Here is a 25,922-nt window from a genome sequence, read left to right as displayed (position 1 = left end):
GTCATATAAGTTATGCATTTTCTAATAAAAATTTAAGAACTTGTTCTAATGTAGTAAAATTTGTTTATACTTGTAATGTAGTAATAAAAAAAATAAACTCTGGTATTTAAAACATTTATCATTCAATGTATAGTAATAATTAGTGCCCGGATTTTGATGACCTAAAAAATCTCAATTAATGCCCTTAAAAAGTGCGAAATATGCCCTTACAAACTGCAAAAAATGCCCTCAAAAGTGCAAAAAATGCCCTTAAAATGCGAAAATTGTGCTAAAGTGGCCTTATGATATGACTTAAATAGAAGTAAAAATATTGAACTAAAACAATGTTTTATTCTTTAAAATTATTATGAGTCGTTTCAAGAAATATAAAGCAATGCAATACTTGTTCTACGTTCATTAAAGTTTGAAAAATATGTTTTATATCCTAAAATAACAACAAAAAAAAAGGAAAATATATTGACTCCAAAGCATTTTCATTTTGTATAGAAACTTAAATGAATATAACAACTTCCATCTCATAATATTGCTAAATATCAGAATTACAGTGGATTATTAAATTTTTTTTTAATATTTTGAAATGTAAGCGAGCGTCTCTTGTCTGAAAGCAAATTTTTATACCAGGAGAAGCTTCTTTCAACGTCTACTGATGTTATTGGTGCGTACTTGAAAAGGACGGTCACACTTACTGACAATTCTTCTTCAATTTGAAAAGATGTTGCTTCACCTTTCAATATCCCAGAGATTTTCTTCATTGTTTGGAAGCCAGCGTAATAATAAAAAATTATAAAAAATAATAAAAATTAACAAAAAATTTAAAAAATGCTTTAAAATGCAAAATACGCCCCAAAATTTAAAGAAAATGCCCTATAAATCTCAAAAAATGCTCTAAGGAAAAAAAATGTCCAAAAATGCAAATGTCATCAAAATCCGGGCCATAGTAATAATACTAGACCCAGAAAACATGTAACCTTACGTCAACCTTGTGTCAGAATTTTCTCTTTATTGTCACGAAAAGGTTTACACTCAAAACCTTTTTTCAATGAAACAAAAATATTGCAGTTTTAAACCTTTCAACCTAAAATTGTTGAAAATTATATTTAAAGCTTTTTTTTTTTAAGTGTTGTCACTTGGGTCCATCATGACATTTTAGCTGACGTCACGTTAGCGATAGGATCAAATTGCATCGCCCATTAAAATTTCATGAGAAGGTTGATTTTAGGTGACCATACGAGACGTTGCGAAAAGAAACCTTATAATTACCTAGATTTAAGATTATTTTCACCTTGAGACTAACTTTATTCAAGGATTTTTTTCATGCTTGAAAACCCTAAGTCAACCTCGACTTAAGGTTTTCATATAGAAGGTTGTTTTCCAAGGTTATGGATGAGGGTTATGTGCGTAGAGTAGAGCAGATTGTTACAGATCTCGTTTTAAGGTTAGAAGGTTCGCACGTAAACCGCATAAAAAATCGTTTTAGGTTTACGTTAAAAGGTTTTTGCTGAGTGAAAATAAACCTTATTTTGCTACCTGGGAGAAAATCTTTAACAATAACTTCTGTTTAACCGATTCATGGTAACCAAGCCGCAGGCAAAACACAACTGTATTTAACTGTTCTAATTCTCCAATCCTGACACCTTAATTAGTAAAATAAGGGAGGATATATATATCCCATATAATAATTTGTTTTTACAAGATTCAGCTTTAAAGGTACGTACTTCTATGCAAAAAAAATAGTGCTTACTTTTGTTACAAAACCATGAGTTCAGATTTGTGCAACAGAAGGTATGATTAGTAAGGAGAATGACCAAAAATCTGTTAGTTTATTATGTTAGGAAAACTGTTTATGTGATGATCCAAAATATGAACGCATGACGTTCTCAATAAATAACACAATTTCAAGAGTATTTTTTTTATTTTACATAAGCCACATTTAATACAAATTATTAACGCACATCAATAAGGAATTTATTTTCAAATAAGCTTGAAATGATATTAAAAATAAAAATTTAGGTGTGCACTGATTTTATTGTGAAGCTTATGCACCTGCTAGCTTACTCCGACTGGTTGTAATTGGTAAAGGGACCTACTGGTGGCAATAGGCATTTTTTGCAAAGTCTTTCAATTCTCAAAGGCTGACTACGACCGACAAACTGAATTCTAGAACTCTTACCAACCATCGTTTAAGCGCTTGTTTAAAGGAACAGACAATAAGCATTCCAAAAAGTCTGAACCAGACCTCGCAGATTATTCAAAACATCACCATAACCGCAATCACAGGCATTTCCACTCTTTCCGTTTCGTGATCCACTTCCTGACTGATCCAAAGATGGTTTCCCAAACACTCAAAAGTTCTGATGTGCAGATCTCTCTTCTTGTCTCCGGCGCACTTGAATACTCCCATGAAAGGGTATCATTTCGGAACAATTGGCGAAGAGAGGCTTGCACCAAATCTTTAAATAACATTCTGAAAAAGGCTTACTAGAGTGCCTAAGTAAGCTTGCTAGAAATGATTTATGATGAATGAACCTATTAGATCAATACATATTTTTTTAATCAACTCTACGACATTAATTTTCGGGCAAACGATGTACAGTACGCAGAAAGAAAAAAAAAGGAATCACCTTGAATGACTTAATGATCATACGTTCTAAAACTCAATCTTCTATATGATCTCAAATATGCTAATTAATTTGTGCAGGTGATATTTTAAATTACTTAAATCAGACAACAACAAAAAAAAACTCTAGTTAACTTATCAAGACTTTTTTTTAATGGTTAAGGATTTCTAACCTTTAAATTTATAGGAGATTTCTTTGGATAAACGAATTTTATAACTTCGCTCAACAATTTTTTGATTCTCTGAAAAAATTTTCGAGATATGTCAAAGTTCTCCAAAAGTAAAAGTAACATTGAGGGGTCCAAACTTTAGACCACCCTCTTAATAAAACTATTGGTGTTCATGTTTCCTTGATTGTGGCTACAACACCTAATTAATTAGCATATTTGAGGTCACCTGCTTAAGCCTATAAGATTGAATCCTAGTACATGAAGATTCGAGTTATTCAACGTCAAAATCAATGGTGCGAGCATCATGGTTGTAGTAGTCTCTGCTGCTCTTCAGGTATTGCTCTCAGGTATTCTTCATTGACTGACTGTAGTAACCCTACTGCACCATAGGATGGAAGTTTTGATTTGTGGATAGAAACTTCTTCAGTATGATGTATGGTGACAGGTAAAGTTACCTCTTCGTAGCAATGTTTGTAGAAGTCGGATGATAAGGCCAACATGAACATCATCACAATGACTCCAAACAGAATGTATACTGCAAGAAACAAACCTTCAGAATAAATTTAAGGTCCTTATTCGTGACTTTTTCGAAAAAAATTTGTACAACAATTTTTAATTAAAAATATTTTTTTTATTTCAAAAGGAAAAAAAGAAAGAAACGTAGCAAAAACTTAGAAACAAGAAAATGATTTTGAAAATGCGTCATTTTTAAAAAAAAGTTGGTAAAAAAGCTGTATTATTTCTCTCACTTTGATGTGCAGTAGAACATTTAGCTTATAACGGGTGAAATGTTTTGTTTGGTACAATGATAGCTTTATTACGATCACTGATTATCCATTGGTCAAATGCTTTTTTTCTTTTTCGGATTGACTCCGATAAACGCCACAACATTTCAAATCATGGGCTGAAAAAACTGTTTCAATTGATATTTGTCCTCTTGTCTTCGGATTGGTTTTCAAATCCTGTCTATATATGTGTTTCAAGATGACACAAAGTACATTTCCTTCGTCAGTATTCATTATTACATTAAAATCGCAGTCAAAACAGTTATTATAAGTTAATAGTAAAAATAATATAAAAATATTTTAAATTATTATTATGTAAATACATTAAAAATGCCTGCTGGTGAAAAAAAAAATTTAAAAAAAAAAAAAAAAAGGATTCTAAAAAAATTTTCAAACATCAGCTGTCGTCATAGCAACCCATGCAATGACGACGCATGCGCACTGCTTACTGTTATCCTTGAACGCAGTTGAAAAGTGTGATGACGTCCAAATAAAGTGCGCACGCCATAAAACCCAAAACAAGACCCATTTTGCCAATGGGTAAAAAAAAACAAAAAACAGTTTAGTTTTTTTGCACTCAGTAAGTTTGCTCTGATGACTTCATCACCTGCACCCGCGAAATGGAGAAGTACTATTTAATGTACCGTTTTGCTCTAATGCTAGTACCGTTACACTGTTAGTACAGTTAGTACTGTTTTGCTCTAAAATATATGTAAGGAGAGAAATTTTACTTAGAAAGTAAATATATCTGAGATTAACATAAAACTCCACCTATAAACAATCTGGATTGAGTTAGTTTTCTATTAGGATACCAAGTAACTTTTAAAAAAAAGCCACTCAGGTTTTTTTCCGGGGTTACCAATCTTTGAGGTGGGTTAATTTGTTTATTTATTTTGAACATTCTGCCTTGAACATCAATTTATTTTTCTCTTTAAAAGGATGAAGAATTGGTTCACTTCTTTACTTACTTCCTGATCCAATTCTGTAGAGCTCACTTTGAGTGTCTTGTCCGGGTACATAGTCCCCTAAACCCACTGTTGTCAGGGAAATGAAGCAGTAATAGAGTGAATCCAAGAAGTTCCACGAATCCTCCAAAGCATCGAAGATGACGGCTGGGATCAAGAAGCATCCAAACAGTATTAAAGTCTGTGAAAAAAAGAAGCTTTTTTTTAATATAAAAACTGTCTTGATGCTGCAAACAATTCATTTTAGATTTGAATTTATGCAACATCCTAACTCCAATTTTGAAATTATTAACGTAGCCGTTCAATGAAAATTCTATTTATAAATAAGTATAACACTGCCTTCCGAAATTTCAGATGCTATCTGAATCTGTAATAAATGAGCATAGTAAGAAATTTGGATCAGATGCCGAAGCAATGAAATTTGGATCAGATGCCGTAGTAATGAAATTTGGATCAGATACCGTAGCAATGAAATTTGGATCAGATGCCGTAGTAATGAAACTGTTGCAAAAAAAGTTTGAAGACACAACAAAAATATTTCTCTTTCTGTACAAAAAAGTTATCGTCAAATATTTCTCTGAACTGCGTAATTAGGTTTAGCGAAAACAATTCGACGAAATTGAACTTATGGTCAAGATTCTAACAGTTTTCCAGCAATAGATGATTCATCGTATTCTTGATAGCGGACGTATCTATCGTGTTCCTTAAGTCTAAATTTTAAAACGCGTCTGGTTTGTCCGATGTAGCCAAGATCACATTAACAGGGAATGTGAGAAATATTCCGGTAATTATCAAAACTTGTAGGATTTTTTAGAGACTTAAATTTATTTTTGTTAACAGGTCTAAAGACAAAGGAGTTGCCACTCATAGAAAAATAGACGCGGAAATAGTTTCTTTATCATTAAAAGTACCGCTTTGAACAATCTAATCAAACTCTTCTAAGTCATGTTTTTCTTCTCGGCATAAAGGGAGGTGAGGATATGGTTTGTCTACTGTAAGAACTCCCTCCGCTACAAAGTCCGAGGCAGTCTGCTGCTATGGAAACAAGAATAGCGCATTTCATGGAGGATAGCTTCTTTTCCCTCTAGTGCTAACGCAATAGACCGAAGAAAACGATTTCCTTTTTACGCCGACCCCACACCCCTACTTCAAATATGCCTCGTACTCGTTTTCAGACGAATGACTAGGGGAGTTCTTTCTTTAGAGAAACTATAGTTAAATAGTTGCCATAAGAGAAAAAAAAGAGTCGTCAAAACATCAACGAAATAACCGTTATTCAAACAATTACGTTACTAAGATATTTTTTCTTCGTTTCAGCATTAATTTAGGCAAGAAATGAAATCTCATTCAAAAGTGAACAATTTAGGCCAACTTTCCTCTTAGGCCAAATAATCACATTTGAAACAAAATATATCATATCGGTACCCATTTGACATATTTGCAACTTTTACGCATTTTCAAAACAGAGCATTGTTTTTTTTTATTTTTTTAGGAAAAAACCGTGCAAAAACACCTTATTTCGGGGCACATTTTTAGACACTCTTTTCTCCAAAAGGAGAGAAACTTAACTAACTCATATTGAGACGTTATAAAAAAAGAAAACTTTGCCGTCAATGTTTTTCGAGTAGGCCTTGTTTTTGTTTCTTAAAGAAGACTCCATATCGGGGAAGAAAATTTCCGTCCCAAATTCTCTTTCATTAGTAATTTGAAATTTAAAGTGCAGAAAAAAGAGAGTTCAGACAAACCTAAAGTATCACGATGACTCAGGGGATAGAGCGTTCGCCTTCCAATGAGGCGAACCGGGTTCGAATCCCAGTCGATACGAATTCCGAATCCGGCTTGCATCGACCAGAGTGCTGACGAGAAATATCCTCAGTGGTAGACGGATCATGGGTTAGAATCCCCTTGCCGTCAGGTTAACCGTGGGAGGTTCTCGTGGTCTTCCTTTCCATGTAACGCAAATGCGGGTTAGCTCCATCAAAATTCCTCCACGAAGGCAAATTACTCCCAATACTCGATCCAGGAGTTCCCTTGTCTTCTGGATTGGGTTCAAAATGACAAGGCTACGGAGTTGAACATTAGTAGTCGTAAACCCATGAAATTGGGTCGGCTGTTCAACGACGGTTATAAAATAAAATAAAATTCTGAAGAGAAAATTTTAAAATTTACGAATTAAAATAAATTATGCCATGATAACTTAGGATTGCGCAACGGAGAAGTTCTCTTCTAATAATTTAATTTCATTTGTATATATTAAAAGATTTTTTTCAGTACAGTAGGGAACCGATTATCCGAAACGATCGGGACCATCGCTATTCCGGATAACTGATTTTTCCGGTTTTCTGAATCGCTACAAAATGCCGTTTTTTTTTAATGTTAAACCCAACTAAAAAAAAAATTTGGAAATAATCTTAAAAAGAAGAAAAAACGATAAAGTAATACACTAATGATTATTTCCAAAATGATGGTAAGGTAAACATCTTTCAAAGAAGAAAGAAAAATCCTAAAATCTTATGAGGAAAAAAAAAAATTTTTTTTTTTGAAAATGACGGAAAAATTTATCGAATTTCGTTCCGGTTTTTTGGTTTCCCGGTTTTCTGATTTCCGGATAACGGGTTCTGTACTGTATTTGAAACTTCATGAGGTCCTCTTGGTTTGTCTGAACATACTTTTTCTTCCTGTTAAATTTTAAATTAGTAGGGGAGAGTGGGGTCAATTGAAACATTTTTTACTTAACTATTTTTAACTAACAAAAAATCCTATATATTATTAGTATTAATTGACAGACGAGTAAAGTAGACTATCCTCTACTAGAAAAAAAAATAAATACCTTATTTTAAATGATATTATATTAGTTATTAACAATTTTTGACAGTCGTGCACTTGTTACAATTGTCCCCACTTACGGGGTTAATTGCAACAGTTCATAAATTCAACTAAAACATAGTTAATTATACATATTATCATAGTTGTGGTATATTCTTTTATTGATCAAAATAGTAGTGATATTTTAGGAGTAAAAATAATAACGAGTAGAGACCTAAAGGGTTAAACTTTTAACTTTAAGGGGTTAAAAATTTTAATTTATGCTGTGAAAGGTGACAAATAAAATAATGCACATCCAACATAATATAAATGAGTTAAGTAATGGTTTGTAAACATAAGAAATGGTACCTAAGGGGTTAAACAATTGCAATTGAAATTATGAATTTTATTTTCAACTGTTACAATCGTCCCTTTACTTATTGTTACAATCATCCCCAAGACGCCATTTCAGCTTCATTTGTTAAAAACAATGCTAGTTAATTAACAAAACTAATCTTTTTTTTTGAAATGTTAATTAAGGTGTCCACTTACATATTCAGTTAATAATTTTTATTTGTTTAAACAAAATTACTTTGTTAGAATATAATATTCTAATAAAAGTACTTATGTAGCGTGAAAATATCTTTCTTGATGTAACTCTTTCTAAAGTACAAAAAAATGGTTGCCAGCAGGGGTGTACATGTAGATTTATTAAATAAACCTTGTGCGCCACCTAGGAACCAAATCTAGAACCCAAAACTCGAAATTTTTGCTCTGTTACAATCGTACCCTGTTACAATTGACCCCACTCTCCCCTAATGAACGAGAAAAAGAATTTGTGACGAAAATTTTCTCCCTCGGTATGGCGTCCTCTGATCCCGGTTTTTTTCGTTCATAAAAAAGACTGTAATCAGTGTCTTACCATAATAGTACTGATGTGAATGAAATTGATCTGTACTGGAGTGAGAGGGCCTTTCAGCTTTCGAAACAGCGAGGCTTTGTAGGAGGCCGCGATAGACATGAGACGGCATACGTAGAGTGACATGACGCATAGCGTCACTGGTATACCAACTGCTGTGTACACCATTGTCACTATCTTTCCCACTGCTGTGAGGGGAGACAAATGACCGTAACCTGAAATCGTGAAACATATACATTAAAACATGTGGGATTTAAATATTCATTCTTCTGTAAAAATTTATTCTTTAAAAGACATTGTAAGTGAGTGTTGTTTTGTGCATTTCTTCTTCTCATAGTGAGGCTGCGTTTTGAAACAGCAATTTTATCATTATACTTAATTTATATGTTTAAGGCATTTCTTATAGAACATTAAAAGGTGGAAAAAGCCCTTTTCACCTGTTTGGAGGTACCGGATTACAGTATTTTAAAGGATTATCTCGAAACATTTGCAAATAAAACGCATGAGCAACACCTTATATATTTTTATTGTTAACTTATATAAAGAAAACACTCCAGTAAAAATTTCAACCCAGACCTTAATTCCGCTTAAGTAGCTGAATGGATACTTTTGTCTTTCTTTGCTATCATATGCATACCCTCCAACTGCTACGGAATTTCCGTAGTTTCAGAAATCTTCTTTTCAGACGGTAGCAAAATTAATGTCTTAATATTTAAAAAAATTAATTTTAGCGTAACTTGTCCACTATTACTCATAAAAGTGCAGGCCATATGGCTAGATTCTTAAGTTCTGATAAAAGTTTTATGAGAGATCCATTTGCTTTAAAAATTTCTACTTTGGTTCGCTACCACTAGAGAGAATTATTTTCAAAATCCTCATAAGTTGGAGGGTATGCATATGGATGGTTTTATTTAATATTTTATAATATAACCGTTGTTGAACAGCCGACCCAATTTTTGGTTTAATGACTACTAATATTAAACTCCGTAGCTATCGTAATTTTGAGCCTAATCCAGAAGACAAGGGAACTCTTGGATCAGTATCCCCAGAGGTATGATTTGATATGGGAACATGAAGGACTTTGTGACTCGGCAGATTTAACGTGCATCAGTCACCATTTACTACACGGGGAGTCTTCGGCCAGCGGGGATCGAACATACGATCTCTTAGACATGAGCCCAGTGCCTTACCAACCAGGCTATCTCGACCCTCTTATGGAGGGTTGACTGTGTAAAGCTGAGTGCAAATGGCGCTAGGGGTTAAAATTCGTCGTTACAACTTCCGATTGAATTTTGCGCATAAAATTGAAAAAGTGCGCCATCCAATATTACTATACTTGTAGTGTTTTCAATATAACACGTTCTTTCAGTCTAACTTTCAACGAAACAAACAGCAAATAAATTCGGTAAACTCCGCAAACTCTTTATGATGCTACACAAAGAATAACATACGGTGCTATTTTACACAAATATTGCCAAAAAGGGCATAACACTTAAAATATGTCTAACCTTACACTTTATTTATGCTGTGATATTAATTTTGATAAATTTATTTCAGGCCTACGACCTGTCAAAATTTATAAATTACAGAAAACTCTTATGAATGGTAAAATTAAACACGAATCACAATAAATAAAACTTCCTTGAGTATTAAGCCTGTTCACACTTCGCTTTTCAAGTATAACATACGAGGAAGGATACACCGGAAGTTTTCTAAATTTCTTCCGGTATTAAGAAGCTTGTTATTGTTTACAATTAGTTAATCATCCATTGTTTCTTATCTACTGAGAAAGTATTTTCAGCAGTTGATTTTGTTGTTATCTTCATAGCTTCAAAGTAGGAATGACCTCAAATGGGCAATTATTCATGAGATGTTTATTTGATTCTGAAAATTCTAATCCTGTATTATTGTTTTTTTAATTGATTAGAGAAAATATTGCTTTGCCCCATTTGGATAGAGGAAACTTTGATTTAGAGACATACTATGTAATAGAACTGATTATATCTCACGTTACCCACCTTACCTCAGAAGAAATGGACTCGACCCTTGTGATATGCGTTTAGATATCAATTCTTTCGACTTTGATTTTATTAGAATCAGCGTAAAAAAAACAAACCAACTTATCTCCTTTGTCTAAGGTAGAAGGACTCTCACCAGTTTGTTCAAGATAACGACTAAAGTTCCCATCGGGTGGGAGGGGGACGTCAGTAATTCATTTCCAACTTACCCCCTATAAAATCCGTATTCAACAACTCAGAAAAGGGTATCAAAGTTTAGATCATTTTTCCATAAAATAATTTTTTCAACTTACTCCCTTTAAAATCCGTATTCAACAACTCAGAAAAGGGTATCAAAGTTTAGATCATTTTTCCATAAAATAATTTTTTCAACTTACTCCCTTTAAAATCCGTATTCAACAACTCAGAAAAGGGTATCAAAGTTTAGATAATTTTACCATAAAATAATTTTTTCAACTTACAAAATCCGTATCCAACAACTCAGAAAACGGTATCAAAATTTAGATAAGTTTTCCATAAAAAGTATATGAGTTACCACACATCTGAGAGTTGATTTCATTTCCTCTATACTTAGAGTTTCTTTTCCGGGAAATTTGATATTTGTTCCTGTTTTGGCGAAGGTAGCTAATGAGTTTGAAGTGCATGTGCAATGTTTCCTAAGGCAGAGACCGGGGGGGGCCTTTAACCCCCTCACATTTTATATATGAAGGGGCAATGCAACTTCCAAGATTAAAATTTTTCAATCAATATTTGTGTGATTAAATTTACAATTTAAGAAATAGATCAATTTTATGTATCTGAACTCTCTGTATCTTATGTATCTGAATTTTCTCTATTTCATTAAAGATGAAATTCGCCTTTGTAGAGGACTTTTTGATGATACTAACCCACATTTGCATTGCATGTAGAGGAAAACCACGAAAATCACCCACGGTTTGCTCGATGGCAAGGGGATTCTAACCCATGATCCGACTACCATTGAGGATATTTTACGTCAGCATTGTGGTCGGTGTAAGCCAGGTGAGGAATTCAAATCTATAAGAGATTCAAACCCGGGTCAGCTCATTGGAAAGTGAGCGATCTATCCCCTGAGCCACCACAGCCCCCCCCCCCGAAGAATTTTAATCCGAGCCCACCTGAGTGCGAGATATTTAGGATTATTTAGAATTTTACAGTCAATTTTACAATTTTACAGAATTATTAGATGAAGGCCGAATTTTACAGTCCCGATACTCGGCCTTTGGTGTCTAAGCAAGGAAACTGGTCATCAAAACCTTTTACTATCCTGCAAAACAAAAAGTAAAGAGAACATCTTAACCGACGAATTTTAACTTCTGGCACCATCTGCGCTTAACTTTACATGGTCAACTATCTATAGGGCTGGGATAGCCTGGTTGGTAGGGCACTGGGACCATGCCCAGGACTTCCTGGGTTCGATCACCAACGGTCGAAGACTCCCCGTGTAGTAAATGGGGACTGATACGCGTTAAATCTGTAAAGTCACAAAGTCCTCCATGTTCCCATAACAAATCACACCACTGGGGGTATTGATCCATGAGTTTCCTTGTGTTCTGAATTGATTCAAAATGACAAGGCTGTGGAGTTGAACATTAGTAAACGTAAATCCAAGATTGGGTCGATTGTTGAACTGCGGTTATATAAAAAACTATCTATTGGGAGCCACGACGGCTCAGGGGATAGAAAGTTCGCCTTCCAATGAGGTGAACCGGGTTCGAATCCCGGCGATGACTGGTTGATACGAATCCGCATTCGGCTTGCACCGACCACAGTGCTGACGTGAAATATCCTCAGTGGTAGACGGATCTTGGGTTAGAGTCCCTTTGCCATCATGCTAACCGAGAAGGATCTAGTGGTCTTCCTCTCCATCTAACGCAAATGCGGGTTAGTTCCATTAAAAAGTCCTCCACGAAGGCAAATCTCTCCTAATACTTGATACAGGAGTTTCCTTGTCTTCTGAATGGGGTTTAAAATTAGTAGGTTACGGAGTTGAACATTAGAAGTCGTAAACCCAAATATTGCGTCGGCTGTTCAACGACGGTTATAAAAAAAAAGAAGAAGAAAGTGTCTATAGGGAAGATAGCTTGGCATTCAAAGGTGTGCGCTGCATGCTTTTTTTTTGTTGTAATCTTGCTGTTTGAGCCATTGTGACTAGATTACATGTATCAAGAGATGTCATTTGTTATAAAATATTGATCATTATTAAACTTCGCATTCACTATTTCATTAGGGAAAAAATAATTATTTTGAGAATACTCACCGATTGTTGTTAGGAGAGTAATACTATAAAGGAATGCATTTCCGAATGTCCACTTGGGCTTCTGATTACCGTCTGGAAGCCCTTTTATTCCAGTTGCCGACAACTGATGAAACAAATCATTTATGGCTTCATCTGCTCAACAAAAATTTAATGCTATTATCCTAAGTAAAAATATCAAAGCAAAAATATAGTTCGTTCACCAGGACCTGGCACTTAGCTCACGTGGTATCCGACGATACTATTTCGCTATTTTTGGGAGGATGTGATCAACCCTGAACAAGGTTGCTATTTGTCGATCGTATGAGAAAAATATTCATTTCGCAATCTTTATGTGCTTTTTTTTAACATTAAATATTTCATACATTTTGTGATATTTCTCTATTTTGGGTGAATAGTTTATCCTTCTTGAGACATTTTGCTGCAATATATTTAATTGGCTAGAGTAACGAAAGGTATAATAGCAGATGACGAAGTAAGTGACTGAAAAGCAATTCATTGTTTGCGTTTGGCTCTCATTAGGGGTTGTCTCAATTCCAAGCGCGGAGGCTTTTCGCCTCGTACTACAGCTCGGAAATGAACTCTTCGTCCGTCAGAGGAGGTGGAGTCAAGTGCCAACTACTGGTGAACGAACTATACTTAGCTTGTTATTACATGCATATTTATAAAACTAATTGTATGAAAAATATTGACCCCTCCATATCGTTGAAACAATTTACATAGTTAAAATATCTCGTTACGGGTCATGAATTAAGATTTAAGGAATAAAAAAAACGGTCACAAACTATCATCAAGTAATATTAAAACACCCCAAAACTGGCCTTAATGAAGATATAGTCGAAAATAAATCGTGTATTCGAAAGTTGTATTCGAGAATAAATCGTGCGTTGCAGCAATATTGTGACCGATAGGTAATGTTGGAGAGTTGCAAGCTACTTATTGACTGAAATAAACTTAGCAATACAGGTGGAGTTATGTTGTCAGAAAGTACTCAAGACTCACTTCAATGTTTCACAAATTTCCTAATTATGCCACCACGTTGATGATATCGAATATTGCAGGGATTTCGTGTATCCCTTTAGGAAGTAATCCATGACCCATCGATGAGGTCTCGGCACTCTGTCATAATGTACCCAGATAGCAAAAATAAGGTTTATTTTCACTCATCAAAAACCTTTTAATGCAAACCTAAAAAGGCTTTTTATGCGGTTTACGTGTAAACCTTCTAATCTTAAAACGAGATCTGTGATAATCTGCTCTATTCTACGCACCCCTAATCTTGGAAAACAACCTTCTACAGGGTGTCCCAGTTAAGCGTTTCAGAACTTCTAACAGGGATAGGGGGCATCCTGACAACTCGAAATCATATAGCAATGTGGGGTCGGAAATGCTTTCCTGAAGCGGTGACGTACACAGAAGCACCATAAAGAAAAGAGACCGTAAGTGAAAAATCGTTTTAATAATACATTGAAAAAATTATATGGCCTCCTCGGTCACCCGACCTATCATGTCTTGATTTTTGGGGTCATATGAAGACACTGGTTTATGACACCCCTGCTGACAATGCTGAGGAGCTGGTTGCAAGAATCGTAGTAGCTGCCGGAGAAATTCAAGATATGCCTGGAGTATTGCAGAATGTTCGGATGTCCATGCACCCGAGATGTGAGGTGTGCATTGTAGCCGGTGGCAGAAACTTCGAACACTTACTTTGACCCATGTGCCTTATGCTTTTTTTAATGTATTATTAGAACGATTTTTCACTTACGGTCTCTTTTCTTTATGATGCTTCTGTGTATACGTCACCGCTTCAGGAAAGCATTTCCGACCCCACATTGCTATATGATTTCGAGTCGTCAGGATGCACCCTACCCCTCTTAGAAGTTCTGAAACGCTTAGCTGAGACACCCTGTATATAAAAAGCTGAAAATCGAGGTTGTTTTAGGGTTTTCCAGCATGAAAAGGTCCTCATAATCTTAAACCTAGGTAATTATAAGGTTTCTTTTCGCAACGTCTTGCATGCTCAGCTTGTATACCTCATCAAGAAATTTTAATTGACAATGCAATTTGATCCTATCGTTCGCTTTAACGCCATTATGGACCTAAGTGGCCCTTTTATCTAAGTGACAGTACTTTTTAAAAAAGCTTTAAAACTAATTTTTAATCCTTTTAGGATGAAAGGTTTGAAACTGCAATATTATTGCTACATTGGAAAAAGGTTTTTAACACAACATTTTCGTAACAATTCCGAAACAAAGTTGCCTTTAAGGTTACATAACTTCTGGGTAAAGTAGAGAAGAATTTAGCCTTTTTCCTTTATGAATATTCTTTGGTCAGGCCACATTTTCAGGTCCCCTTTTTAAACTTGACCGACTAAAGACAACGCGTGGAAAGAAAGAAAATTCCATAGGGTCAATGATAAGCTGTGTCTCTGGCTATGTTGGATTATGATTTATTTTAAGACAAATACATTCATTTGTCAATATTGATAATTTAGTATTAATTTTTTTCAACCTTTTTTTTCTTCTTTCTATTTGTTCTTAGCTTATGCGCTGGTCAGAATGAGAACAAACTTTATACCATCGCTGGTACGATTGCCGAACTTTCTTTCGAATTTAGAAGTATTTCTCTACTTTAAAATATTTGGTCAGGTGAACAAGCAAATGAAGTTTATAAACGACCTTTCGAAATGTATGATAAAAATAACAGGTTGGTCTCATCTGTATAGTCGTATGTTCGAAATCGTCATAAGCAATGAAGTCTAAATAACGCATTAGGAGGGACAAATTTGTACTTAAGCTAGTAAAAATATTTTAATAAAATTATTATCAAGGTTCATGACAGAAAAAAAATTAAAATATCGAATTCAATTTGTCGCACAGAAGTCTTATCAAAAGTTACAAGTAATCTAAAAGTAATTACATGCTTTTATTTACTTATTACGTTATTATGATCTTTGTTACAACAGTAATTGAAAAATTGCTGAACCACATTCTCAGAATTATCGTGTCTAAGTAAACAATACCTTTCTCCGCCACCGGTTTGTGTCGGATGCTATCTCACTTTTTGTGCCACTTGAAGTGGATAACTTGCCGTCAACCACTTCAGAAGATTATGTCGCCTTCAGGGACTAATAATAGACTAATCTTCAGTCCCTGACCAAATTATTTCACGCACTGTAAGATTCTACGTAAAATCTTAATTATCAGTTGATACTATACAGCTTTATTGTTTTTACGATACTGTTTCCACTTGTTTACGTTAGTGTATCAATTGGTTAAATTAGACGATATATAATATAAATTTGACGACAGGAAAAATTAAACGATAGATTATATAATTGAATTTTGATGCAATGAATTATTTTTCTTTTATTAAATTTTTATCTGATTTGATTGCAAAATCAATATCAATTATCTGAGGAACATGTTAGCAACTACTAGTAGTTCCATAACGTGTGTTTTTTCTTTCCTTAAAGTTCAAAATTTTTTGTAAATTCGGTTTAAAAGTATGATCTTTATGCAACAATTAACCAGTGTGACAAGTTTTACAGTCAATTCGCTATAACTCGAATATTACTATAACTCGATTTTTTTTATGAGGTCCCGACCCTTTTATCTTCAATTTCATGTTAATTATCCTCGATTATTCGAAATTTACTCCCTTTAACTCGATTTTTTTTATTTGATCTTTTAAAGCAAGAAAAAAAACCTAAGAGCTGACATCTTGCCCCTTCCTTTGCAACACACGCACAATGTCTTTCGTACTCTTCATGGAGAAGCTAAAGCTGTCCCTCTTGAAGTATGTGAACAGTGGTTAAATGAAACGTTACCGAATTTACTTCAAGGATACAGTTAAAATGATGTTTTCAATATTGATGAAATGGGTTTATATTTTAAATGTTTTCCGAATAAGACTATGATGTTTAAGGATGAAAACTACTCAGGGGGTAAAATGAGCAAGGGACGTTTGACTGTCCTAGTTAGAAGAAATGCGTCTGGGACAGAGAAATTGCCCTTACTTCGGAAAAAACCGAAATCCCCGATGTTTCAAGAATGTAAAAACGTATCCTTTTTATTACAAGTCTAACAAAAAGTTTTGGATGACATCAGTTTTATTTGAAGACTATGTAAGAAAATTGGATCGAAAATTCTTCGCTAAAAAAAGAAAAGTGATACTCTTTATGTCTAAATGCATAGCACATAGAGATCTACCTAATTTGAAAGCAGTAAACTTGCAGTTTCTCCCGCCAAACACAACAGCAAAGTTGCAACCGATAGACCAGGGTATCATAAAGTGCTTCAAACAGTCTTATCGTAAATGGCTTGTCAGAAAAATGATCTTAAATATTGTAAGCAATTAGAAGATTTGTAATTAATAAGCATTAATTAAATAATCCGACAATATTTTGAAAGTCTAAAACCGAAACTAACGGCAAGTCGAACTTCCGATGTGTCGAAGTTTTTCGTCAGTCCTACCAGATTCGAGTTATCGCGTTAAATAAAATCCTGTGGGTGCTTTGCAGCTTACACAAACTTCAATTATCTGCTTCACGGGAAAATTTATTTTATTAACTATTTAAATTTTAAGTCAAAACACACACACACACATACAAAATGCAAAAATTCATATGTAACCTGGACATTGATGTCGAAAAATCTGACCGACTTCTTTTTTTCAGCTCATTGTAAAAAGACTTTTACTTTTTTACCTTTGTCAGGGCGTAGGCATGATCAGATTTATGATGTAATATGACATCGTTTTCTACTATTAATGATGGTTTGCAGTCATCTAAAACACACCTATGAATTTTTGTGTTGCGTTTCAATTTTATTAGAAACAAATACTCTTGAAATAAAATTAATTCACCATCTCGTATCTACTCTGTGTACAAAATTCCACATTTTTTTCTTTCTTTTTTTTTTGCGAGTACCATAAAACGCTACCTATCATCGAAAGTGATGAAGATTGGTGTTATCTCTCCCTCGCTCTCTCACACGGCAATACCAGAAATTCAACCCCTTATAAACCTGTACCTGATTAACAGGTACTCTACGTGTAAAAAAAATTTTTTTTTGGTTTCAATAATTTTTAATGTCTTTTATTCATGTCCTGATTCACTTACACTTTCTCACACTATATATATTTTAGATACCCTAAGACCCAGAATTTTTGTTAAAGATAATTTTTCACTGTTTTGTTAAATATAATCATTCCTTTCTCATTATTTCGTTATAATTTAGGTCAAAATAAGTGAAAAATATTACATTTCGAATTTTAATAATTCATGGTTATGAAAATCAACATGAAACACCTTTTTTCTGCGTCAAATGTAAAATTTTCCAAACACGGCTCACTTCAAGAAACAACTTTCAAATTTGCGGTTATTTAAAAATTAACTAAGAGAAACAATTATTCATCCTTGAAATTTCTTCAATTAATAAAATAAATTATTGATACATTTTTGTATAAGAGTAAAAAAAGAAATCTTTCAAATTATGTTTTTTGATTTTAAATTCTTGTCCAAATGAATTCCAGATAATCTTACGGATTTTTTTAGTAACTTTTGGATTGTTTTTTATCTTTAAAAAGCAACTAAATATATTTTTGCTTGTAATTAGGGCGTCAGATTAAAAAACATTTATGAAAGGAACAACAGTTTCCCATCAGCGTCAAAAGTCATTTTCGTAATATGTCATGTCATATGTGATTTTCGTGACTTTTTTCCCTTGCACTTTATTTTACGACGAACAAAGAGCAACGAAAATTTTCATTTATAAAAATTTAATAAATTGAGACTTGAGTGTTACGAATATCTTTTTCGAAAACTATTTCATTTTTAGTAATTTTTTTGTTGTTTATTATTTGGTATCAAAGAATTTTTTTTAAATTTTGTCTCTCAATGTTTATGTCTTTTTTAAACATTACATAGCTAAAAAAATTTTAACCTAAAGGACTGGAGGCATCTTTACTTTCTAATCTTTTAGCAGCTCTAAATTATGTAAAAAAAAAGAAAAAGTAGCAGCTCTAAATTATGCAGAAAAAAAAAAGAAAAAGCATTCGTATACATTTAATATTTGTCTTTTATTATGAAGTAGTCTTACAAATGAGTATTGAGTTAGATAATAGAATTTCGGAATTCTCCAATTTAAAAACTGATATAAAAATATTTTTTTAAAAAAACTCACACATAATCAATATTTTGAATTAAGATAAACTCTAAAAAGGAGTTAAAGCATTAGAGTTTGCTGAATTTGTAACTTTATTTGAAATATTTGAAATTAATAAACGCAATGCAGGAAAAGTTCTAATTAAATTAAATGTTTTATATAAATAATCCAATTTAGTAACTATAAATGCCTTAATAAGATATGTTTGTTCACTTTTTGTCACAGAAAGCTTAATTAGGGTGTTGTCTTAAAAAAATTCCAATATTGTAAGACAAGCCTCAATCACTTATGAACACCATCACTATGTATTAAGAAAATATATCTGCATGCGAGAGAAATTTGCCCTCTAAACGTTTACGCATTTTAAAAAGGAAATTTCTGTTTGAATTAATTTGAATTTACTGCCACTATTAAATTTTTCAAAGAATCCCAGTAATCTTGACATATGTCTTAACATCTTAACATCATAATAATCTTAACATAATAACTATAAGTACCTTAATAAGATATGTTTGTACATTTTTTGTCACAGATAGCTTAATCAGGGTGTTGTCTTAGAAAAATCCAATATTGTAAGATTCAATCATTTATAAACACCTTCACTATGTATTAAGAAAATATATCTGTATGCGTGAGAAATTTGCCCTCTAAACCAGTGGTTCCTGAACTTTTTTGTCTCGTAGACCCCATGCCATGTTTTTCGGTTTTGGGTAGACCCCCTGCTTATTGTTTGTCTACGATAGGTACTCTGTCCGCCATTCGTCTGGAGGAGTGGCGGTGACTATGGTAACGAGGTATGATTATTTCAAGAAGGGGTGCGGGGTCCCTCTTTAAGACTGGTTTCGGTGGGAGAAAAGGACACTTCTTTCTTCGATCTATTGTATTAGCCCTAGAGTTAAGAGAAATGAGCATTCGCGCCTGAAACATCGTTTAGAGCGTTTGATTCCTTTTTTTTTAAAATCTTTTCTCTTTTTCAAAAGCTTCTGTTTTAGAAAAAAAATTTAAAAAATTTATTTGTGTTGTAAATTTTTTATTTTATTTTTCCTCCTTTAACTTTTTTGAATTCATGTTCATAATAAAGAGTATCCTTCTTATTGTACTATTCATAAATGCCAAACTCCTGTTTGGAGAATGAATATTTATTTTTACACATTTTCAGACCTTTTGAAGAAAAACCCCTTTGATGTTTTCCCTGGCCTTCAAATGGTTTTAAAAGAGATACCGTGTTTTTACAAAAGAAGCATTAGTAACGAACATTTTCATAAATAGGATATACATGGAAATTGTATAAAATTGTTTAAAGCAGCTCAATGTTTTATTAATAAATAACTCATCTATAAATTTATCATACATAGTAAATTGGTTATTAAGAAAAAAATAAATTTGCTAATAAAAACTGTTTTTAATAAATAGTGAAAAAAAACTGTACAGGTTACAATAAAATATGAATAAGAAAACGTAATTTAAGCAAAAAAAACTTTGATGGGTGCTGATAAAAATCATCGTTGATAGTTTTAGATTTCATCCTAGTTGCGGTCACTTGCTTTCAGTTTAAAAAAAAAAATATAAATGAATAAAATATTTAAAAATTAATAATCAAAACAAAGATATTTAATATTTCTCCGGCACAGATAACGTGAACTATTTGCACTTTCAGCAAAAGTTTTATCTCCTTTTAAAATCAGAGTTATTAAGTTTAAGCTCTTCACTTTTTCCAGAAAATTCAAGTAATAAAAGAAATTAACTGCTTTAAAAAATGTGCAAGTTTAGAAATTAAACCATCTAACAATCAATGAACATTCATAATAAATATCGTAAAATTAAAAAGTAATATTAAAAAAACCTGTACTACCCTTAATGTCAGAATTTGTTCACTTTTTTTCCTTTGTATTTAAAAAATAACAACTGATTGAATCGAGAGAATTATTTTAAGGAAGAAAAAAATATTCATGCGAATCTTAAAAAAGTTCTTGAATCAGATTAAATAAGCCTCCTACTGGTGGCTGAGTCAGCCAATCTGGTATACTCCCCATACAAGCTATCATCGAAGGCGAAAGAAAAGGAGACCTCTTCATCGAAGCCACCCTCCCTAAAATGCTCTCTTCTTGTTTCCATAGCACCAGACTGCCGCAGACTTTGTGGCGGACAGAGTACCTATCGTAGATAAACAGTACCTGATATTGGTTTTTTGTAAATTTATCAATTTCAAATGTATTTTTGACAGCTGGTATAGTGCTACTCACTGTGAAGGATTTAAAATTGTAACTGTAGTAAAGTGTAGTGTGAAAAACTTAAGAAAAAAAACACATGTTAATTTTATACATTTGTTAATTAAGTTCAAACTAATTTAATTGCTAATTTAATTTAATTAATATGTAAATGAAACAAAAAAGTGCACTATAAAACCCGTACTCCGCTACTAATATTATAATTGCGGAGATAAGTTTGTATACAAAACTGTAATATTGTATTGTCGATCTGCTTATTGCGTTTTCACGCAAAAACAAATCTCAGTGATCTTGTACACAGATAAAATTGGAGGTCTAGCTAGCTAAAGAGTTGACACAGGCTAGGCTACAATTACCGTGGAAAAAGACTTTTTTGTAACAAAATAAAATCTTACACGCAGAGAAAATAAAAACGTACGCAGTCGGAGCTGCAGGCAATTGCTAGTTTATAATAATTTAGTTTCATATAAATGTTTCATGTATATTTAGTTTCATATCAAAATAATCCTAATAACTTAAATTTTAATAAAATGTTTACGTCATAGCTACTTTTATAAATTATGTAGAATGTAGATAGGTATATGTCTTTATATTATAAGGTAGTATAATATAAGTAATTAGGTACTATCAGTGTATGTTGATTATTCCATTAATGAAATGCCAAAATTAAAAGTCACGACCTGCTTATATGAGATCCACTATCGTTGACCCCCATTTTTATTTCATGGACCACCAATTTTTTTTAAAACTTGACATGGACCCCTTTCAGGTTGTTGTCGACCCTGGGGGTCGATGTAGACCTCTTTGGGAATCACTGCTCTAAACGCTTACGTATTTTAAAAAGGAAATTTCTGCTTGAATTAACTTGAATTTACTGTCACTATTGAATTTTAATGCAACCCAGAAATTTTAGCATATCTCTACTGTTCTCCTCTGTCCCCACAGTGTGGTCATTTGTATTTGTAAAATCGTTTTTTTTATTTAAAAAAAAAGGCAAGTGACTATTAAAATATGTAATAAGCATATTCATCCATTACATAACATATTTTATTATGAATAAGGACAGTCTAAAGTACCAAATTAAAAAGTTGCTATTCCAGCAACAAAAAAAAAACTAGTGTAAAAAAGAATCTTAAAAATCTAGTGTTTTGTGTTGTAACCACATTTGAAAGATTCACAAAATTTCGCCATTCTTCCAAAATTAACAACAACAATTTAAATGATAAGTAACAGAATTATTCTATAAATCTACACTCGCGCCACTTTCCCTTGTTTATCTCTTATTTACATTATTTATCTCTTGTTATTATTATTTACGTTAGATTTCACAATGCTTTAAAATAACCTAACCGATAAAATTAAAAACAACGTATTTAAATTCTAAGAGCAAACTTTTTCGCTACTTATGGTACTATGAAAATCAATTAAATTAATATCGATACGGGGGGGGGGATAATTTCATTTTTTACTTTTTGAACTTGTGTAAATTTTAGAATAAATAAAAAACAAGTCCAAATATACATTTCATCAACTTATGTAGCTAACATGTGAAACGACGGCGAGTCAAGGAAATTATGTTTTAAAGGTTTTTAAAAAAACAAATCTCCTAAATTTGATATATTCGCGACTCCAAAACTTTTTATATACGTCAATATTCGCAATCTTCTACAATTATGAGCAACATAAGTACGTGATGCAATTAATAAATACTTTTTTAACACTATCTAAAAATGTGACTTGTTCCAAAATGAGTTTCCAAATTTTAACAGAAACATTGGTTGTTAATCATTGCTTCACGAACATCTTCTATATCATTCTTTAAGATTGTTTTATGTATGTCTATTCTAGTAATAAATAGATATTAATATAGATATTAATATATAATTATAGTCGTTGAAATAGATATTAGTGCATTATGAATAGAGTAGGATAAAAAAATAAACATATGGCACTATTTTTAATTGCTGTCGAACTCCGCTATAGTGAGCCTGAGATATAGTGAAAACTCAGATGTCGTAAACATTTTCATTTATAATATCGTTATTAATTATATTACCGTTAAAATAGATATTAGTGCATCATAAATAGAGTATGATAAAAAAAAACATATAGCGCTATTTTTAATAGCTGATGAACCTGATGATTAATGAACTTGAGACATAGTGAAAACTCAGTTAGTAAACATTTTTATCTATAATATCGTTATTAACTATAATATCGTTAAAGTAGATATTAGTGCATTATGAATAGAATAGGATAAAAAATTATATATGATATATATAATGAAAACTCAGCTGTAATGTAATGAACATTTTTATATATAAAATCGTTATTAACTATAATGTCATTGAAATAGATATTAGTGCATTATGAATAGAGTAGGATTAAAAAATAAACACATAGCGCTATTTTTAATTGTTGATGAACCTGATGATTAATGAACCTGAGACATAGTGAAAACTCAGTTGTAGTAAACATTTTTATCTTTAATATCGTTATTAACTATAATATCATTAAAATAGATATTAGTGCATTATGAATAGAGTAGGATAAAAAATAAACATATGGCACTATTTTTAATTGCTGTCGAACTCCGCTATAGTGAGCCTGAGATATAGTGAAAACTCAGTTGTAGTAAACATTTTTATATATAATATCGTTATTAACTATAATATCGTTAAAATAGATGTTAGTGCATTATGAATAGAGTAGAATAAAAAATGAACATACTATTTTAAATTGCTATCGAAAACTCGTTGGTAGTGAGCATTTTTATCTATAAAATAGTTATTAACCTTAATATCGTTAAAATAGATATTAGTGCATTATTAATAGAGTAGAATAAAAAATAATGGCACTATTTAAAGAAATTTTTAAACTATAGAAATAATTGCTATTGAAAGGATTCTTGAATCTCTAAGAATTGGTAAAGTGTATACTTAATATCGAATCGTAGTCAATCGGAAACTTTTTCAACAGACTGTAAAAATTTATTAATTTTTTCTTTTTTAATATTTGATTTATTATATATTTAATTAGTTAATGATTTATGGACAAATTATGTACTATCGTAATTTTAATTTCCAACAATATAGTCATAATCTGAAAAGTAATTTTTTTCCGCAGAATTCGAAAATAGTGAACTTATTGCTGAGTTCATTATAACGAGGTTTTAATAATGAGAAATCAGTGAATCAATTTTTAAACTATAGAAATAATTGCTCACCAGTAATGCTTGGGTATCTAGTCTTCAAGTTACCTAGAATCTTCAAAGCAGCAACATTGTCCTCTTGGGGACCTTCGATTATTTTGAAAATGGCGCCACCCATGGACAAGTATGCGGCGAACACTAACGTCACTAAAAATAGGATGAGTCCATCTCTATTTTTCCTAATAAGGTCTCTTTGAAATGTGGTGAAACAGGTGAAAATCACCAGCAGAGCCATTCTGCTTGGCAACTCAATCTATATGGAAAACAAGAGATTCTTCTAGAATTTCTTCTTCAAACTTTCGTCACCTCACCTGACCATACATCCAATGCAACTGTTTTGATTCAACGGAGGCAAAATTCAGGGAGCTCAACATAATACTTAACATCGGGACACTGGAAAATCGTAAGTCGTGAATCTTGATGTTCAGAAGAAAACTATAGAGGCAGTTATGACAAAGCACTTTTCTGTTCTGTGTTGATGAGTTTGCCAATGGATCGAAATAAAGTTCTAAGTTTATTCAGGCAGCATACGGAGACAAATTCTATGCAAAGATAGATACAACGAGTAAGGAATGCGATGCAATGGATGAAAACTATTCGCGGGAACTGTGAATTCTCTTGCGGTGCGATTGCATTTTCGGAAACTAAACAAAAAAGAACAAACCTCTGAATCCCCGAGTATTCAAAACAGTTCCTCTCGACTTTGAAAATAGAAAGAACTTTAAAAGCCCGATAGAAAATGATTCGAATTCTAGGGGATTCAAGAGGGCTGAGTAATGAAATTTTTTAATCGAAGGTATTTCTGAAATCTGATAATGTTTGGTGGGAAGTATATCTGTCTCTTTATATATATATCGGAAAAATGACGTCAGTCTAATGATTATCAGGACCTTGTGATAAGCTCATAAGGCTCCTGTGTATTGATTGTTTGTCCCTGTGCATGTTTATCACTTCTGCATGTCTATTTCGTGGGGGTTCAAATCCGTGAGTCCAGAGTTACTTGAATTTTACTTGAGTCACCAAATAATTTGTTTTCGGACTCAGAAATTGTATTGGTTTGCTTTATCTCAAGAGGTTAATTAAAATCACTCCGGAAAGAAATGGGAATTCAAAGGCGTTGAAGTTTATATATATATATTTCATAATTTAAAATATTTTTCTCACAATTTTTGTCATAAGAAAGCTTTCATTTATTATTAAAATATAGCTTTTTCATTTCTGAGAAATATTTAAAAAGCGCTTACGAAACGAGAGATGTTTGAGAAAGATAGAGTTAAACTTTATTGAATTTTCATTTATTTATGTTACCGGCAAAGTATTAAACGCCGGTATTCTATAGAATGCCTAAGGCATTGTATATAATGCTGGATGTATGAAATATGAGAAGGTATGATGAAATATGAGAAGGTATGATGAAATATGAGGATTATTACATACTTTGCCTGGGCATTGTTTATAATACCTAGCCATTCTATAGAATGACAAATGCTATTCAGGCAAAGTATGAAAAAAACATCCTGATGAGGTTATTATGTAAATGATGTGCATTTCTTAATAATAGAAATTTTATTCTGAAAAAAATAATGAGAGTGCCATGAAATTTTTTTAAAATTCAAAATGCACAAAGATAAATGAAAGTTGTTCAAAACATAATTTATGCCTTCCTTATTAAGGAAAATAAAGTTTTCATATAAAAAAAAACAAGAAATTAACCTACTTGTTGCAACATGGCTGACTTAATAACATTTTGAACTACATTACG

At 32.5% G+C, this 25,922-nt stretch overlaps 1 protein-coding gene across 1 annotated transcript; it reads right to left on the bottom strand.

Moving 5' to 3' along the window:
* Window positions 1-1,893: 1,893 nt before the first annotated feature.
* LOC107443782 (potassium channel subfamily K member 6) lies at window positions 1,894-25,005 on the bottom strand. Its single transcript, XM_043043480.3, has 5 exons — window positions 24,176-25,005; window positions 12,558-12,689; window positions 8,265-8,476; window positions 4,541-4,718; window positions 1,894-3,322 (listed from the first exon to the last, which is right to left on the bottom strand). Exons 1-5 carry the CDS (start codon window positions 24,393-24,395, stop codon window positions 3,090-3,092), a joined length of 975 nt encoding a protein of 324 aa, XP_042899414.1. The 5' UTR covers window positions 24,396-25,005; the 3' UTR covers window positions 1,894-3,089.
* Window positions 25,006-25,922: the final 917 nt, after the last annotated feature.

This window comes from Parasteatoda tepidariorum, chromosome 2, assembly GCF_982258835.1.
Source record: "Parasteatoda tepidariorum strain Cologne lab strain chromosome 2, Ptep-v5.0, whole genome shotgun sequence".
Lineage (NCBI taxonomy): Eukaryota > Metazoa > Arthropoda > Arachnida > Araneae > Theridiidae > Parasteatoda > Parasteatoda tepidariorum.
Note: the sequence above shows the minus strand (reverse complement) of the source record. Positions and strands in the feature narration are given on the sequence as shown.